The 17,519-nt window shown below is 58.5% G+C and overlaps 2 protein-coding genes across 3 annotated transcripts in view; one reads left to right on the top strand and one right to left on the bottom strand.

The window, feature by feature from the left end:
- The first annotated feature begins 78 nt into the window (after positions 1–78).
- On the top strand, positions 79–9,161 carry BAP1 (BRCA1 associated protein 1). The gene is made up of 17 exons (XM_032321596.1): positions 79–272; positions 371–400; positions 510–564; positions 1,497–1,629; positions 2,010–2,129; positions 2,787–2,848; positions 2,934–3,076; positions 3,325–3,403; positions 3,859–3,982; positions 4,273–4,420; positions 4,898–5,082; positions 5,565–5,698; positions 6,252–6,730; positions 6,841–7,001; positions 7,279–7,371; positions 7,491–7,563; positions 7,769–9,161. Exons 1-17 carry the CDS (start codon positions 236–238, stop codon positions 7,900–7,902), a joined length of 2,190 nt encoding a protein of 729 aa, XP_032177487.1. The 5' UTR covers positions 79–235; the 3' UTR covers positions 7,903–9,161.
- A 528-nt stretch (positions 9,162–9,689) lies between these two features.
- DNAH1 (dynein axonemal heavy chain 1) overlaps positions 9,690–17,519 on the bottom strand; it is a 74,980-nt gene continuing 67,150 nt past the window's right edge. The window contains exons 64-78 of one of the 2 annotated variants that reach the window (XM_032321474.1): positions 16,826–17,051; positions 16,487–16,682; positions 16,037–16,188; positions 15,248–15,444; positions 14,857–15,001; positions 14,434–14,592; positions 14,211–14,342; positions 13,482–13,652; positions 13,216–13,395; positions 12,970–13,146; positions 12,218–12,388; positions 11,920–12,050; positions 11,202–11,553; positions 10,388–10,622; positions 9,690–9,855 (exon numbers count right to left, since the gene is read on the bottom strand). In XM_032321474.1, the coding sequence (XP_032177365.1) occupies positions 9,734–9,855; positions 10,388–10,622; positions 11,202–11,553; positions 11,920–12,050; positions 12,218–12,388; positions 12,970–13,146; positions 13,216–13,395; positions 13,482–13,652; positions 14,211–14,342; positions 14,434–14,592; positions 14,857–15,001; positions 15,248–15,444; positions 16,037–16,188; positions 16,487–16,682; positions 16,826–17,051 (2,746 nt within the window). In that variant the 3' untranslated portion in view covers positions 9,690–9,733. Of the gene's footprint in view, positions 9,856–10,387; positions 10,623–11,201; positions 11,554–11,919; positions 12,051–12,217; positions 12,389–12,969; positions 13,147–13,215; positions 13,396–13,481; positions 13,653–14,210; positions 14,343–14,433; positions 14,593–14,856; positions 15,002–15,247; positions 15,445–16,036; positions 16,189–16,486; positions 16,683–16,825; positions 17,052–17,519 lie in introns of those variants that run through there. The other variant, XM_032321483.1, reaches the window with a different exon arrangement.

The raw sequence follows: 17,519 nt of genomic DNA, 5'->3' as shown, positions 1-17,519 counted from the left end.
CCCTCGCGCGAGCGCCCGGGCCTCGAGAATCGATCCCGCGGAAGACAAGCCGAGAGGCGGGGCGGAGAACGTCGCGCTGTGGTGACGTAGTGTCGCGGGCGCGGGCGGGTGACGTCAACTGTGCCCGTTGTCTGTGTGTGGGGCTAGGGGCCCCGGGGCGGCGGGGGCTCCCGGCGCGGGCGGCGGTGGGTCGGGAGGGCCTGGACATGGCGCTGAGGGGCCGCCCCGCGGGAAGATGAATAAGGGCTGGCTGGAGCTGGAGAGCGACCCTGGTGAGGAGGGTGCTGGGCGGGCCGGGGGCTGGGGAGGCCGGTTGGGCCCGAAACGCGTCCGTCTGACCACTACCTGCTCCTCTTGTCGCCCGACCCAGGCCTCTTCACCCTCCTGGTGGAAGACTTCGGTAAGAGCCTCTCCTACCCGCTGGACCCGGGCTGTGGGGTTCCACTCCTGTGCCCTCGCTGCACAGCCTGGGGCTGCCCTTTCCGACTTCTTTATTTCCCTGATCGCAGGTGTCAAAGGGGTGCAGGTGGAGGAGATCTATGACCTTCAGAGCAAATGTCAGGGGTGAGTGGCTTAGTGCCAGGGCCTTCCCTTACACCCCGAGGGCAAGAGAAGGGCCAGGGGAGGAGTGCCCCTCAAGGGAGGTAGTGTAAGAATCCCAAGTTATAAAATCTCATACATGGAAGCACCCCTCATCTTTGGGTGCCCTCCTGATCAAGCTGATATTTTTTCTCGCAGTCTTCCTTCACACTTCCCTTTATGTAGTAGTCTCCTTCCCCCTCTACAAATCTAACTGTCCTTTGGAGTACAGTTCAGCGGCTTTTTCTGGTCTTGTTGCAGAAAAGCAGCCCCTTCTCTTGACCCAGGTCACACAGTGCCTGCTGTAATTTATTAATTACTGCTTTCATGTACCCGTGTGCTGGTGGCTTTAATCCCTTCCCAGAGATCTTGTATTGATTGGTTGGTGTGTGGCATCTGACAAGGCCCCCCCAGGGTGACCAACCTCAGAGCCTTGTCTTGGTGGTCCTGCAGACTAGAGGTGTGGAGTGCCCCTCTACAGAGACTACAGTGCATGAACCAAGAGATCTGTTTTTATCTTTCAGGAAAGCACGGACTGTTAAGGTGTTCATTTGCTTTTTTCACTGCACTGGGGCCCAAGCCTTGGGGTTCACAGTGAGAATTAATGTTTAAATTCCTTGATCAGAGTTTTTTTTTTCTTGCCTTACTTTCTGTTCCTACCTTGTCCTGGGCCACGGGTTCCAGCTTTTCATTTCTTATCCCAGAAGCTGATGCTTGACTGTGCCTGCAGCAGGCTTCTGGATGTGAAGGCTCAGAGCCAGTTTAGGCATTGTTGGAAAGAAGCCAGGATAGAGGTGGGATCACGGGGAGGGCACCTGAGTGATAACACAGTGCATGGGAATAGGCAGGAAAAGAAAAGGGATGCTGATTGCCTTTCCCCACTTGGCTGGTCTAGCTTTGCCCCTTACTTTCCCCAGCCCAGTGTATGGATTCATCTTCCTGTTCAAATGGATCGAAGAACGCCGATCCCGTCGCAAGGTGTCTACCTTGGTGGATGATACGTCTGTGATTGATGATGATATTGTGAACAACATGTTCTTTGCCCATCAGGTCTGCTGGGCTCTGTGTTCCATCTGGAGGGTGGGATGCTGCCATTGTCTTTGCTGGGAAGCGGAAGTGGGGGAAGTGAGGGGGAAGAGATAGGCAGATACTATGAGTAGCGGTTAGAGAAGTCCCCTGGCAGAAGGAACTGAGCTCTGAGTTCATTATAAAAGGGAGTATCTTTAGAGCAGGCTGGTGGTGAGTCTACTCTGCATGTCCCCAGACATTTGGGGGGCATTTAGTTGAATGAACGGATATTGGGTGGAAAGGAGGGAAGCTGATGAGTTTTCTTGTGCAGATAGGACTGTCCCTGTCTGGGTCCTCATTCTAAAGGAGTTTGGCTTAGGTGAGGCATGCTGTGTATGAGTGACTGTTCTTGGGTTTCACAGTTGATCCCCAACTCTTGTGCCACTCATGCCCTGCTGAGCGTGCTCCTGAACTGCAGCAACGTGGACCTGGGGCCCACCCTGAGTCGCATGAAGGACTTCACCAAAGGCTTCAGCCCTGAGGTAGGCCGCAGCAGCACCTCAATCCTGGCTCACAGCTTGCTGCTCAGATCTGACTCCCAGGCCCACATACCATATGCTATTTGATACTGTGAGGCCATTTTCTTTCAAATGATTTACCTTATGTTTGACCCTCAGATTTTAGGTTTAATTGTCAGGAAAGACCTAAGGAGGAAAGGAACATTCCTTTAGTGACACTATGTTATGAATTTCTTTGTCAGTCTGTACCAGGCCGCATTGTTTTCCAGTGTCCACTCATTACCGTGCAAGATGAACCCCATCCTTCTGGGGCTCTGGAGTTCTTTTCTGTCCCCACTAACCTTTCAGCAAAATCAATCTATGCTGCTACAGGTTTCTGGAATGCCTCCAGGTCTGTTGTCCAGAGCTTTGCTTCCCACCCAGAGGCCCACCTGAGAAGTTGTTTTGTTTTTTTTTAAAGATTTTATTTATTTATTTGACAGACAGAGATCACAAGCAGGTAGAGAGGCAGGCAGAGAGAGAGAGAGGAGGAAGCAGGCTCCCTGCTGACCAGAGAGCCCGATGTGGGACTCGATCCCAGGACCCTGAGATCATGACCTGAGCCGAAGGCAGAGGCTTAACCCTCTGAGCCACCCAGGCGCCCTGAGAAGTTGTTTTGATGTGTTATTTCCTTCTCTCTAGAGCAAAGGATATGCAATTGGCAATGCCCCAGAGTTGGCCAAGGCACATAATAGCCATGCCAGGTGTGTGGGAGCTATGGGAGCTGGTGGGAGTGGCACGGGGAGGAAGGGTTGTCCCATTCTGGGCCCTGAGCATGTCCTTCCCTAGGCCTGAGCCACGCCACCTCCCTGAGAAGCAAAATGGCCTTAGTGCTGTGCGGACGATGGAGGCGTTCCACTTTGTCAGCTATGTGCCTATCACAGGCCGGCTTTTCGAGCTGGATGGGCTGAAGGTCTACCCCATTGATCATGGTAGGGACCCACTGGGTTTTTTTGCTTACTTTCTAGGGAGCTGGGGTTCAGGGTCCCCAGGTGCTTGGGACCCACTGGCAGGGGGATGGTGTTGAGGGCATCTGTCTCTGGCTGGATGGCACCCTGCACTGCACTTCCTGACCACCCCAGACTCCCTGACTCAACTGCTCTCCATCTTCCTTTCCATTTCTGGCCTGTCCAAACTCAGGGCTTCCCCCCTGCTGACTCCTCATGTTGGTCTTCCCTAGGGCCCTGGGGGGAGGATGAAGAGTGGACCGACAAGGCCCGACGGGTCATCATGGAGCGAATCGGCCTCGCCACCGCAGGGTAAGGGCTCTGTGCTTGCCCTTCCCTCTGGAGCTGTGCCTCCATTGGGAGAGACACAGAAAAGGGAAAGCAGTGAGGTCAGATGACTCATGCAAGGCCACATGAGGAATCTGGCCAGGTCCACTTTAGATCTTGGGCTTCTCTTTGCCATGTTTCTCACCCAGGCTGCTTATGGCCTGCTTGGGGACAAACTGGGGAGGAGCACGCATTGGTGGAGCCCTAGATGGCCCAGACATGCTGGCTCACTTGCCGATAGGCCCTCATGCAGGTCATGGGCAGTCCCTAGCTCAGCTCCTGCCCAGCTAGCTCATAGCTAGCTGTTGCCCGCCTGCTGGCGTGGGGCCTGCACCTATGGCTATAGCTGTGACTTCAGGGAGCCCTGCCACATTGTTTATCTCAACCCGATGGTGGTGCTGGGGCGAGAGCTGTTCTCACGGCTGTGGCTGTGACTGCAGGGAACCCTACCATGACATCCGCTTCAACCTGATGGCGGTGGTGCCCGACCGCAGGATCAAGTATGAGGCCAGGCTGCATGTGCTGAAGGTGAACCGTCAGACAGTACTGGAGGCCCTGCAGCAGGTGGGGACCCTTCCTGCCATCCCTCTTCCCCTCACTGGGGTGTGGTGTCTGATTCCCAGATCACTCTTTATTACGGATCTGTTGAGCTTCACTTGACCATTCCTTTCCTTTGCTTTCCTTGTGGGAAAGCTGGGACCTGGGGTGGGGAGGGGGAATAGCTTCTAGGAGGAGGTTTGGGTTCAGCTGTTGTATTTCCTTGTGAGCGAGTGAGTAGAACCAAGGACGTTTGCTGTCCAAGCGAGTGACTGGGGTCTGCTTTCACTCCTCTGAGCCTTGGATTCTGTTTTTAGCTGATTAGGGTAACACAGCCAGAGCTGATTCAGACCCACAAGTCTCAAGAGCCACAACTGCCTGAGGAGTCCAAACCAGCCAGCAGCAAGTCCCCCCTGGCGCTGGAGGCAGGCAGGGCCGCAGCAGCCTCCGAGGGCACTCACACAGGTACCCTTGGCCTCAGAGCCACCCATCATAGCTTGAGCTGAGAGGCCCAAGCAGAGCAAGTCTTTTTGTCGGATGCACTTGGGCAGAGGTTCAAAGGCTCCTATGGGATGCCTAAGGCCGAGTGTCTGCAGCCCTTTATTCTTGGAACATGGAGAGCAGTCATCACCTAAAGAAAGGTACCCGTGAAGGGCTGACATTATCACAGTTCCTGAACCTTCTTTATAATAAATATTCCCTTTCCAGTTTTCTTAAGAGGCTTTTTTTTTTTTTGGTCTCCCTCCCTCTCTTTTTCCATCTCATCCTTCATCTTGCTGTGTGCCCATGACCTAGAGCTTGTGGACTCATCCTGTTAGCTAGCACACCTGTTCTCTGACGAGAGAGGAGGGAGCAGCGTTATATCTGGGGAGTTGGTGGGCAGGGAACTTGTTTTCTTGAGGGTCTGCCTGAAGGTCCTGCCTGTGCTCCTTGTCCTCTCAGATGGTGTGGAGGAGGTGGCTGGTTCGTGCCCCCAAGCCCCAACCCACAGCCCTCCCAGCAAACCCAAGCTGGTGGTGAAGCCTCCCGGGAGCAGCCTCAACGGGGTTCCTCCCAATCCCACTCCCATTGTTCAGCGGCTGCCAGCCTTTCTGGACAATCACAACTATGCCAAGTCCCCCATGCAGGTGAGCTGGGAGCACCCTTGGCTGAGCCCCTCCAATGTTCTTGAGAGGCTGCAACAAGCAGTTTCCTTAGGTGGTTCCTTGGTGTTCACCCCATACCAAGGCCTCGATAGCCAAGTCTCTGCTACCTAGAAGCCCCCCCACCCTGCCAGGGGCTTAGAGAGGGAGAGAACTCTGACTTTCAGTCCACTCACACAGCAGTGGGGCAAGATGTTTAGGGCATGTGCCTGGTACCACTTGAGGAGTTAGGTCTTGCTGGCAAAAGAAAGGCACGTGTTTCAGGGTGCTCTGTTTGTCTTAGATGTCTCGCATAGGCAGGTCGTGTGGGTGGGCAGCAGCCTCCCCGGGAATCAAGGGTAGGCTCAGAACACCTAGGGCTGGGTGGACTCTGACCTGGAGAACCGTGTTGGCTTTCGGCTGTGACTGCTGTGTCCAGCCCGGGCTGACTGGTTGCTCCTTATGGCCGCCCTTGGTCTCTGCCCCAGGAGGAGGAAGACCTGGCAGCAGGCGTGGGCCGCAGCCGAGTTCCAGTCCGCCCTCCGCAGCAGTACTCGGATGATGAGGACGACTATGAGGATGATGAGGACGATGACGTGCAGAACGCCAGCCCTGCCATCAGGTCAGCCTCAGCTCTGGAAGTCTAGAGGCTTGAGTGCTGCAGGTCCTACCTTGACTCTTCCAGTCCATGTCTGAGGTTACCCTTTAGCATATACTTTGGAGTGCCTGCCGAGCTCGGGGTCCGTGGGAGGCTGACATGCAGGGCTGACTCCAGGCCCTGGGTCCCCAAGGCTTCAGAGGGCTTGAGGGAGTGTTGACATTTAACCAGATAATAAGGCCCGTCCTGTTGGAAGGCCTTTCAGCTAGACCTCAGAGGATTGGATGAAGCAGGGATGGAGGAGATGGGGCGGGGCGCGGCTCTGTCAGAAGACCTGGCATTGGCAGAAGGCCAGAGTGAGGCAGCTGGAATAGAGGTGTCCTTTGAGAACACGTGGCTGTGGCTTTTGGAGCTTAGGGTGCCAGGCTCAGCATGGCCAGGTCAGGCTCTGGACCCAGTGTGAGGAGTTGCAGTGTCCATCCCTGGAGGCCGGGATGTGTCCAGGGCTATTCTGGGCACTGCTGGGCAGGGTCACCCGGCCCCTTCCCATGGCTCACCTTTCCTTTGGCCTCCCCAGGTATAAGCGAAAGGGGCCAGGCAAGCCAGGGCCACTGAGTGGCTCTGGGGATGGGCAGCTGTCGGTGCTGCAGCCCAATACCATCAACGTCTTGGCCGAGAAGCTCAAAGAGTCCCAGAAAGACCTCTCGATTCCTCTGTCCATCAAGACAAACAGTGGGGCGGCCAGCCCGGCTGTGGCGGTCCCCACGCACTCGCAGCCCTCACCCACCCCCAGCAATGAGAGCACGGACACAGCCTCTGAGATTGGCAGTGCTTTCAACTCGCCGCTGCGGTCGCCCATTCGCTCAGCCAACCCAACGCGGCCCTCCAGCCCTGTCACCTCCCACATCTCCAAGGTGCTTTTCGGAGAGGACGACAGTCTGCTGCGTGTTGACTGTATCCGCTACAATCGCGCTGTACGTGACCTGGGTCCTGTCATCAGCACCGGCCTGCTGCACCTCGCTGAGGACGGGGTGCTGAGTCCCCTAGCACTGACAGGTACGCCTGCGACTGGCTCACTGGCCTCTTGGTGTACCGAGGAGGGGGTGGCCAAGTAACCACCAGGTGTCCTGCTCTCTGAGGGGTCCTCTTGTGCTTTCTCTTCCCAGAGGGTGGGAAGGGTTCCTCGCCCGGCAGCAGGCCGAGCCCAGGCAGCCAGGGCTCCAGCAGCCCCGAAGAGAAGGAGGTCGCGGAAGCTGCAGACAGCAGAGAGAAGCCTGGGTTGGCCAGGCCTGGCGAGCCCTTGAGTGGGGAGAAGTACTCACCCAAGGTGAGTCCCTTTGCAGCTTTCTCTTCTAATCTTGCCAGAGGGAAGGTCTTGAGGCACTGCTGCCCAGGTGCTGGGGCCTCAGGAGTGCTGGTGTAAAGGCTGGTGGTGCAAGCCGGGCTCCAGGAAGCCTGTTTGGGTTGAGGAGCCGTCGGGGCCTTGGTGGGGTTTGGACTCTGGCTGCTCCTCCTTGTCTCCAGCTGCCTCCTGGTGGGTGGGCAGGGGGGTACTTGGATGCTGGCCAGCCCCCCCTCAGGGGTACGTTGCGGGATTTTGGCAGGAGCTGCTGGCACTGCTGAAGTGTGTGGAGGCAGAGATTGCAAACTATGAAGCCTGCCTCAAGGAAGAGGTGGAGAAGAGGAAGAAGTTCAAGGTGGGTCATCTCCAGCAGCTGGTCCTCTGCCCATCTTCCCAGACGTGTGACCTCCCGAGGTCAGCTGGTGGCTGCTCCGGGGAGATGGGCTGCAGTGCTCTCATCCTTCTCTCCCACAGATTGACGACCAGAGAAGGACCCACAACTATGATGAGTTCATCTGTACCTTCATCTCCATGCTGGCCCAGGAAGGTGAGGGGACTTAACTGCCGCAGCTGACCTGGCATGCCCTGCTGGGGGCCATGTCCCTCAGGCCTCTTTTGGGGCTTGAGCAGACCTACACGGGGTGGCAGGGGTGCAGGAAGGGCCGGGAGAGCCTCAGCTCCTGGCCTGAGGCGCATGGAGTGGGTGGCTGCCGTGCATCCGGCCACCTGTTCAAGCACCTTGGCCTTTGTAGGCATGCTGGCCAACCTGGTGGAGCAGAACATCTCGGTGCGGCGACGCCAAGGGGTCAGCATCGGCCGGCTCCATAAGCAGCGGAAGCCGGACCGGCGGAAACGCTCGCGCCCTTACAAGGCCAAGCGCCAGTGAGGACTGCCAGCCGCACCCTGCAGCCGCTCTTGCCGTGTGGCCCTCCCAGGGGCCCCTTCCCTGCCCTACTCCTCGTCTTCCCAGTATTACTGAATAGTTCCAGCCAGAGAGCCTGGCCCCTGGGCATGAGTGCCAGGGTGGACTTCTGCATTATGCCCCCGGGCCTGTCGGGGCAGGACCGCCCTGTGGTGCTCTGGAAACAGCAGCTGGAGCTGGAGCTGGGGCACAGGGAGGTGCTGCAGCTTCCTCCACAGCCGGCTGTGGAGTGGCAGGACCTGGCCTTCCTGCCTCGGCAGCAGAGTATATATTTTACCTACAGAGACGTCTATTTTTCTGGGCTCTAACCCATCTTGCCACCACTGTGTTGACATAGCCAGCTTCCTGACTGCGTTCTTTCTAGCAGTTGTCATCCTGGTGGACCCAGGTCCCCACATCGTGCTGGAGTCATGACTGCAGGGTCCCAGCTGGGGGCCTGGATGGGCATTGGGCCCTGCGGCTCTAGCCTCAGCCACCAGTCGTCCCTGTTGTGAGGAAGCCAGGTCTGTTCTTCCTCCCGGGAGAGCTCCAAACTCAGGGACCCGACTTCGGGGCTGGTTTGGGAGTGGGGTGTCCTCGTAGTGGGGGAATGAGCAGCCCGCTGGGGTCCCATGGCCTGAGTAGAGAGAAGTGTTCAAGCTGTTTACTGGCCTGTAAACTCCCTTCCTGGCTTTGCTTGTCAAGACTGTTCTCTGCAGCAAGGCTCTGGGGCTCTTTGCCTTCAGTGTTGTAGCCCTGGCAATGGGCTGGCCTTGGACTCCTGGGCTCTGTCCCTGGAGCCCGGGGTTCAGAGGAGCCCCTGCCCAGCTCCTCAGTATTACCACGTCTCCCTCCTCTTAGGGATAGCAGAGACAGGGCTGCTCACAGGAAGCTGACACCCCTCGGCTCTCCGTGCCACGTCAGCTTCTTCAGCCTCTACAAGGCATTCAGTGGGGGACAGCAGGACTAAGGCACCCAGTTGGGGCCCTGGTGTTCCCAGAGGGCCTAATGCCAAGGGGCAATGGGCCCAGCACTGTCTCTGGAGCTCAGGCCCCAAAGAGAGCCCCATGGCCACTGCCAGATGGCTTGGAAGGTGATCGAAGCAGGCCCCTTATCTGTACATAGTGACTGGGGCAGGGGATGGCTGGCCAGTGTCGCAGCCACCTCTCTGTGCTGAGCACAGCCTGACTTCTCCAGTCCCTGTAAATATTGGATCAATGAATAAAACTCTCCTAAGAAATGAACTCTCCTGTGGTTGCTGGCCTAAGACTTACAGGTTAGGTTGTGGTGAGAGGGAGGACCTAACCAAACCTGGGCTGAAGGTCCCGTGACCAGAGGGGTTAGAGGTATACATTCTCAGGCATCTGTCCTTCTGGGGCAGATATTCTTAGGACCATAGACCTAGGATTTAGAACCTGAGCAGAGACGGGGCTTTGGGTGGGCTGTAGAATCTGAAGAGGACACTTTGGGAGGACAGAGCCATGGCTTTCATCCAGTTCTGATGGCCATGCTACCTGAGCAGAGGTGGGGGCTCTGGGCTGAGGAGGCAAGGTGACCTCTGGTGGTCTCACCCCGTATGCTGTCCCCGGAGAGGCCCCCTTGGAGGGCACAGCTCTACCCTTGTTCCGTTTGGACTGGTCCAGCAGACCAAAGTTGTCCCTCTGCCCCGTCCCCACTGCTAAGCACATTCACTCCCGAGGCTGCCACACCGCTGCCCTGGCAGTGAACCCTGTGGACAGGCACTGATACAAGCAGCAGAAGCCCCGCTGGACTGCTTAGAAAACGTATTTAATGGCCCCAACTCTTCTTCCTGAGTCTAGTAGTCCAGAGCACAGATGAGCGCCACACCACGCTTTATCCAGTGTCGCTGGGGCTGATGGGAGGGGAGCTCCACAGCAATGATGTAGTTGGTGGAGTGGCCTGTGGTCGATAGTGTTCCTGGAGCAGGCAAGAAGGGAGGGTTAAGTTGTCTTCACAAGAGCAGGGACAGGATAGGGACAGGATAAAGGCAATGGACTCAGCAGACTGAGCTGGGGGCAAGCAGGGGCCCTGAGCCGAGAGGAAACCTGCCTGGTGAATGGGTCTGGCCAAGGCTCAGACCTGCCCAGGGTTACTGCACTGACGACTGAGGACAGGAATGGGAGAGCTGGGGGCCACTGCTCACTCCCTGTTGGACCCAGCCCAGGCCCACCTCCCATCTAAGTCTGTTACCCCCCTGAAGCTTCATGAGCAGACGGGGGCTCCCGAGGCCCAGGTGGGTCTGCTGAGGGAAGCAAGAGGATGGGGAGCTCAGGAGCCACTTTGCACAGACTGAGCCCAAGCTCTGGGCATTCCCCTCCCTGCCTGCTGGTGGTCTAGCTCTGTCCTGGCCCGGTCACTCTCAGGAGGGCTGACTGGCCTCTGTCAGCCATCCTGTTCAGCTAACCTGGGCCCCCACCTGTGGTGCAGGTTCCCCACCCTGGGCCCGTACCTGCTCGGGTCAGCGTCTTGTAGATGGGGCACAGGTAGAAGTCCTGGTTCTGGATCTTGCGGTTGTGTGTTGGCAGAAGCCAGATAACAGCCATCTCTGTGTATAGCTCCTTGGGCCGAGACTCAGCCAGCTGGAAGGCCACAGGGTCCCAGCGGGCACCTTCCAGGAACAGTCCATGGATGTAGCACCCCTCACTGGGTCTTTTCTTGAGCTCCGACACGGACTGCTGCAGTACCTGTGGTGGGCACACAGACATGCCCCTGCACATGTAAACACCTGGGATCTGGGTTAGGATTTGGGTCAGGAGGCACAAACTCCCTCCTGTATTCTGCCCACCTGCCCATTACTTACCCACCATTTTATTTTATTTTGTTTTATTTGTTTCTTTTTAAGATTTTTATTTATTTATTTGAGAAAGAGCAATAGAGCACAAACAGGGTGAGGGGCAGAGGGAGAGGAGAAGCAGACTCTCTGCTAAGCTGGGAGTCCAACACAGGGCTTGATCCCAGGATCTTGGGACCATGACCTGAGCCAAAGGCAGATGCTTCACTGACTGAGCCACTCAGATGCCCCACTCACCCACCATTTTAATTGGCCGCCTGCAGTCTGTGTCCTGCCCCTAGGGATTTCCTGGGGGCTCATAGCCTCCTCTGGTTTGGCTCTCCCTGCCCCCCAAACCCCACTCAGGAACCCCATCTGGCAGCCAGCTGTGGCCTCAGCGCCCCTCTTGTAAATACTGGACCTGTAAATACTGGGGGCCTGACCCAGGCCATACCCCAGCCTGACCCTAGCCTGACCTTGGCTGTGTGCAAACCTGGAAATCAAACGAGATGGTGTCAATGGAGATGACAGATTTGCGAGCAAAGTTCTGCAGCGTGCCGGTCAGGAAGGCCTGGGGGAAGAAGAAGCCACTGATCCAGAAGACAGCTGGGATGCCGCCTTGGATCCAGGCCTGCAGGAAGTCCAGGCGCTGCATCAGGTCCATGACCCACGAGGACAGTGGCTTGAGCGACGGGTAGGCCTTAGCCTTCCAGAGCTCGGGCACAGTGTTGTTGTACAGGCTGGTAGCCATCAGCTCTAGCTGTGAGGACATCACCACCAGCCCCTTGAGTGCCTTGAGCAGGTCTCGAAGCGTCTCTGTGATCACCTGCAGCAGCCGGTTGTATCTGTGGGGCCAGCAGCAAGGAAGAAGGCAGCAGTCCGGGGGTGAGGGGAGTAGTACCCGTACTCCCCAGTTGTAGACCACAGACAGACAGAAAAACAATGGCACCATGTGGGGCTAGGAGCACAGAGCTGAGTCAGGCAGCCTGAGTACTGATCTCAGCTCTGCTCCTTAGCACACGTGTAACCTTAGGTCACTTGACCATTTGGGCCTTGGCTTCCTGTCTGATGGGAGTGGGACAATAAATATGGCTGCGCCCAAGCACAGACTTGATGTTGCACCTGGCCTGGAGGAGCCACTGCTGCCATTTCTCTATGATAATGACTCTCCACACTAACTCAGGGCTGCGGGTGGATGGCAGGGGGATTACCGAATGACCTCCTGGACTAGCACCGTGTTCATTGACTCCTCATACAGCACGGGGTACTTGGCCATTACCAGCTGCAAGCTGATGGGCTCAGGAGTCTGGAGCAGAATACTGTGGGCCATATCCTCCACTATCTGTGAGGGCAAAGGAACACACACCGGGGGTCAGGGCCAGCACCCCTTACTTAATTCTTGCCGATTCCATAGGCACTGGATTCCTTCCCACAGAGAAGCAGGCAGGATAGTGGGTGGGAGACCGACCCTGCCCAACCCATGGCTCTCTGTCCCCTGCTGCCACCTACCTCCTCCCGGCCCTGGCCTCCCATGGAGGATGATCTGGGTTGCAGCTGGATGATGGCACCAAGCAGGGCATAAGTCTCATTCTGGGCGAAGGTGATGTTGGCATTGTCGTGCAGGCCAAAGATCTCAGGCATGTCATTGAGAGGGAGGCCTTTGATGTAGGAGAGGTAGCCCTGGAGGGTAGGAGGGCCACAGCTGAAACCTTGCTCTACCCCTAGCCTGTGGTTGGTGGGGGGGGGGGTCCCTCCAACAGAGCACAACTCCTGCTTGCCTCCAACTCTGGACACCCTCGTGCTCTCCCTCTTCTTAGGGCTGCATGGCTTCTGAGGGGCTGTGTGGGTGGTCTTCGCCTCCCTCCCAGCCCTCTTCCTGCTGTCCTCCTGCTCCCTCGTTCAGCTGTTCCAGTCACGGGGGCTTCTCTCCTTCCAGTGAGGACCCACACTCCGACACACACCCTAGCCCTGCAGGCCCCACACGCATCCTGGCTGAAGCACCATGTCCTCTGGGACCCTTGGAAGGGCTGCCCTGCCTCAGCTGGATAATTACACTTAGCTCCCTCTGGCCTCTCCCCGCAGAGCCCCGGCTCCTGGAGGCAGGGCCTGGGTCTGCCTCCCTCACTGTGGCTGTGTTTGTGGGATGGAGTAATCCATGAAAAAGAGCCACTGAGGGGCCAGGACCATGCCTCCCCTCACGCAGCTCCCGGGTGCTCGCAGCACCCCTGCAGCCTGGCCTGGGCCATCGGGGACGTGCTCACATTGAGGTCGTAGGTGGGCTGGATCTGGTGGTAGATGCCGGAGGCGCTGTAGCTGTGATCGTGGAAGAGCACGGAGGGGCTGTAATAGTCTTCCAGGATGTTCATGACACAGCGGCGGTCCCAGTCGTCGGTGACGCGGCCCCCATAGTTGATCTCCCCAGCCGTGTACTTCAGGACCTACGGGGTGGGTGGGTGAGGGCCCCCCGCACGCGCCCACCGGCCTGCCCCAGCCTGTCCCCAGCCCACCTTGTAGGGGATGTCGTCGTACTCGTCCAGGAACATCTTGAGCTGGCTGATACAGATGCGCAGGTCCCCGTCCGTGAACTCGTAGGGGATGTTGAAGCCCAGGGGCCCAAACTTGCGGCGCTCCAGCGCGTTCCCATGAAACAGGCACAGAGACAGCAGCAGGGACTTGAACTCCATCACCTGCGAGAGGCAGGATGGCAGGGGAGTGAGGGGTGGGGCCGGGCCGAGGTAGTGGCGGGGGGTGAGTGTGCACCCCTGCGCTTCACCTTGTGGCAGGAGTTGAGGAAGTCGTCGCTCAGGCTGCTATAAGACTTGAGCAGGTTGGCCTTGACGCCTCGGGGCGGCTCAATGGTCATCTTGGAGCCATTCTGCAGGATGGACACTGGAAACTTGTTGCTGGGCAAGCTGGTGAGCCACAGGCGGAAGTCCCGGTGCACCTGGCGGCCACGGAACCCATGAGCATGGGGACCCTCGCCCAGTGGTGGCCCCACACCAGGTTCCCTCCCACCAGGAGCCCTGGGCCACCTGCAGCTTGACTCTCCCCTGGGTGGGCTGGGCCAGGCCAGGCTAGCAGACCACTGATTGAGAATATCGGTTTTATCAGGTCATGATCTCAGGGTCCTGAGACCAAGCCCTGCATTGGCTCTGTGCTGGGCCTGGAGCCTGCTTGGGATTCTCTCTCCCTCTGCACCCTGCCTCCCCACCCAAGGGAAAAGAGAGGCGAATATGGGCTTTGGCAGGTCCCAGCATCACCAGTCTGTGCTGGGTGAATGTGGACAAGTCATGTCACCACTGGTAACAGTAATGCAAGGGGAGAATGCACTGAGAAGGCATGTTTCATATACCCTTCCCGAGTGCGGTGTGCCCAGGCTGGGCTGAGCGCTCTGGGGGACAATCTCATTCAGCCTCATCAGCCCTGACGAGGGACTGAGGGACTGTTGGCAGTCCCCTCGGTGAGGGAGACCATCAGGTCTGTGGCAGCCGGGGCAGCGCACCTTATCGGGGTTGATGTGCTCGATGAGGCGCTCCAGGGCCGGCATCCAGCTTGGTGCCAGGTGGCAGTTCTGGAAGAAGACCCACTTGCCCCTCTCTATGGAACTGCGCATCATGGCTTCTGCCCGAGGGCCCTGGGGGCAGGGGGAAGGGGCGGAAAGGCGGAGCGGTGAGCGGCCAACTGGCCCAGCCTCCAGACCTCCACCACTGCCTGCTGGTCCTTACCTGGCCCTGGCCCAGGGAGATGGCAGAGAGCTTCTTGGAGAACTTCATCTCTTCGGCAAACTTGTAGAGGTCAGCAGCGGGATCGGTGCCAGGCGACAGCACGAAGATGAGGGGTGTGGTGGAGCTGGAGTCTTTGAACACCACTGACAGGTTGGCTGTCTGCAGGTCAGGGAGAGATGCTGGGTCGCCTGGGGCTGAGCAGGGACCAGGGCAAGGCTGGGGGTCCTGGGGCTTCCAGAGAGCTCTCAGAGAGGTTTCCGGGGGTTGGGGGGGGTGCTGGAATGGAACCTCCCTGAGCTTTCGGAAGGTACGGCTAGAAGTCCCAGTCCAACCAATGCTGCAAAATGGTCTATCCAGGTGCAGCCAGGCCCCTGGGATCCAGAGGTGGGGGACCTGTCCAGGGCACTGGCTGATGGCACTTGCCTGGGGCTCAATGAAGCGTGGCTCCAGGTTGGTAGCCACGAAATCCTGCATGGCGTTGGTGACCTTGTCCCCACGCAAGCAGCGGAGAACCAGCAGCTTCTGGAACTGGTCCAGGTACTCATTCCAGATGCCAGGCAAGCGTTCCCTGTGACAGTGTCCATGTCCCCCTAAGAGCCGACCTGTGGGAGGGCACTGGCCCCAGGGACTCTGCCGGCTAGGTAGCCGGGAGAGTGCGGTCCCTGGAGGGTGCATGGCTGGGGGCATGGATGGGATGTAGCCACAGCTGCAGGGCACCCCAGGTGGCTTCTCAGAGAAACCTTCTGGACAGGCCTGTCCCTGGGATCTCTCCCCTCCGTGTGCCCACCCTGCTTGGCCCTGGGGTGCAGCTCACCTGTGGGGCTCAAGGCTGTCAAAAATGGATTGGAACTCTGAGAGGTGCTTTGGGAAGTCATCAGCAAAAGAGGAGAAGGCTGGCAGATTAGAGAGTGCCAGGATATCTCGCCAGGCCCGGTCTGACAGCCAGTCAGGTGCCGGGTTCTCAGTCATGACCTGGATGGAGCCTCCAGACAGGAGGTAGCGCCACTCAGCCTGGCAGGGGACAGGGGGAGGCTAGTGCACAGGCCCCGTGACCTGCCTCTGGGACCCCATCTAGCAGTGCCTCCCCTAGCCCTCTCAGCCGGAGAAATGGAGTTCTCCCTGCGGCTGGCAGTCAGACAGGTCGGGTTAGGGTCCCCACTCCATGTCTCCCTGGCTGTGTGTCCTCAGACAAAGGATGTGACCTCTCTGAGCCTCAGCCTCCTCAGTTGGGAAAGTTCTGCCCACAGTGGGGCTTGAGCTGCAGTGGCGGTGGCACTGTGACACGCACTCCCTCGGCAGGGACTCCCAACACACGGCCAATACCCAGGGCTCCTGAGAGCACGCGCTGGGAGGCTCGGGACAGTACCGGCTTCCCGCCACACTCGGCTCTGAGCAGGCTGTGCTCACAGGACATCACGGGCCACAAGGAACCCAGGGTCTCCTGGCTGTCATAAGCAAGGAACTGTTTCCTGAGCCCTTTGTTTTCGCCGGACCCTCGTGCCTGGCCCTCTCTTTCCTTTCACCCTGTTCTCCCAGGCCGGCCACAGAGCACCTCCTTGGGCCACCTGTCCTGGGTCAGCGGCCCAGCCAGATGCTCATGTACCTGGTCGATCTTGCCCTCATTCATCATGATGCGGACACACAGCAGGAAGGCAAACATCAGCTTGTGCTTCTCAAAGAGGCTGCGGCAGACATTGCTGTACAGGTTGTAGGTCAGGTGGCGGTTGATGTTGGCGATACGTTTTTTCAGGTTGTCTGCAGGGCAGGGAGGGGACGGCAGTGCGTGGGGAGGGGTGAGGGGTGCGAGATCCCCGGGCTTGGGCCCAGCCCAGCCCAGTCTGCCCCACAGCCATGGGGGCCATCTGGGCCTCCCCTTGAGGCCTATGGAGTTGTCAGTAAAGGGACCCTGAGGAGGGTGGGGGCAGGGGTGTGTTGTTATGGCTGATCTGAGAGAATGTGCAAGTGACCATGGGTAGGAGTTTACGCGCACCCCGTGGAGACGTGTCCCCATGTCACGTCTGTGCCGGGGTGGGAGCCCAGCACCTGGGACTACCTGCTCTCTCCGAGTTGGCGATGCCAGAGAGGAAGATGTTGAGAAACCACTCCAGGGAGTACTGGTACATGGGGTCCACATTGGCCAGGTCAGATACACAAAAGAAAAGGATCTGCGTGCGGACAGCCACGGGGATGTACTCCATGCGTGTGAGGTCAATGTCCTTCTCCGTCTGCTCCGCGATCCTGACTTTGGCCTGGAGGCACCGCAGGTGAGTGGCGTTCAGGCCCAGGTCGGCGGAGGGAGGGCGACGGGCAGATGTGGGCAGGGGCAGGCCTGAGGCGGTGGGGGCTGCGCAGGTGAGGCCGGAATTGCAGGTGGGGAGAGGCCCTAGCTGACCTGGATCTCAGCAGCTTTCATCTTGGAAGCTTCCAGCACCTTGATGAGCTCCATGTCATCCACGGGGTTGCCCTCGGAGGAGCTGAGCCTGTACAGGATCTGGTCTTCGATGTCCTTCAGCTCCTGGCGCATCTTGGCATTACTGACAATCAGCTGGTTCTTAGCTTCTTCCAGGTCTGGCCGCTCCTCAGCCACCACCTGGCCCAGCAGCTGGTCCTCCAGGCCACTGCCGGGGAGGGGACACGGTGTCTGTAACACCTGGTAGGCTCCAAATGGCCAGCCTTGAGACTGTTCACCTACAACCTGTGACCCCGGAGCCCCGAGAGCCCAGCAGCCCTGCCTGAGGTGGCCTGGGAGGCCTCCCCTCTGTCTTGGGCTGTGGGGCTAATGCAGAGCCTGCCCACAGGGTAACCAGTTCTCAGTGAGACAGAGCCCCGATGGAATCCAGAATCTTGGGTGGGGGCAGTGGTGAGATATGTGAACTGTTGGGGTCGTTGAAAAACTTCCTCTCAGCAGGAGGGGGCCGGGTGACCAGTAGGGGATAGGCCTTTCACCACCTCGTCTGTGGGGACGTTCATGGTGGCCACTGACAAGGAGGCCTGAGCATGGAGTGGGCCTGTGGGCTCTGGGCAGGCGGCCAGCACGGTGCACCACTAGCCCAGCCCTCGCTCACAGCAGCAAGGCAGGAGACAGG

The sequence above is a fragment of the Mustela erminea genome, chromosome 1 (assembly GCF_009829155.1).
Source record: "Mustela erminea isolate mMusErm1 chromosome 1, mMusErm1.Pri, whole genome shotgun sequence".
Lineage (NCBI taxonomy): Eukaryota > Metazoa > Chordata > Mammalia > Carnivora > Mustelidae > Mustela > Mustela erminea.
Note: the sequence above shows the minus strand (reverse complement) of the source record. Positions and strands in the feature narration are given on the sequence as shown.

What these genes read in the sequence shown, in the direction of transcription:
- BAP1 (XM_032321596.1), top strand. Translation starts at nt 236, where the DNA reads ATGAATAAGGGCTGGCTGGAGCTGGAGAGCGACCCTG. An exon ending in CTCCGAGGGCACTCACACAG is followed by an intron (nt 4,421 to 4,897) that starts GTACCCTTGGCC and finishes TTGTCCTCTCAG; the next exon opens with ATGGTGTGGAGGAGGTGGCT. An exon ending in GAGTCCCCTAGCACTGACAG is followed by an intron (nt 6,731 to 6,840) that starts GTACGCCTGCGA and finishes TTCTCTTCCCAG; the next exon opens with AGGGTGGGAAGGGTTCCTCG.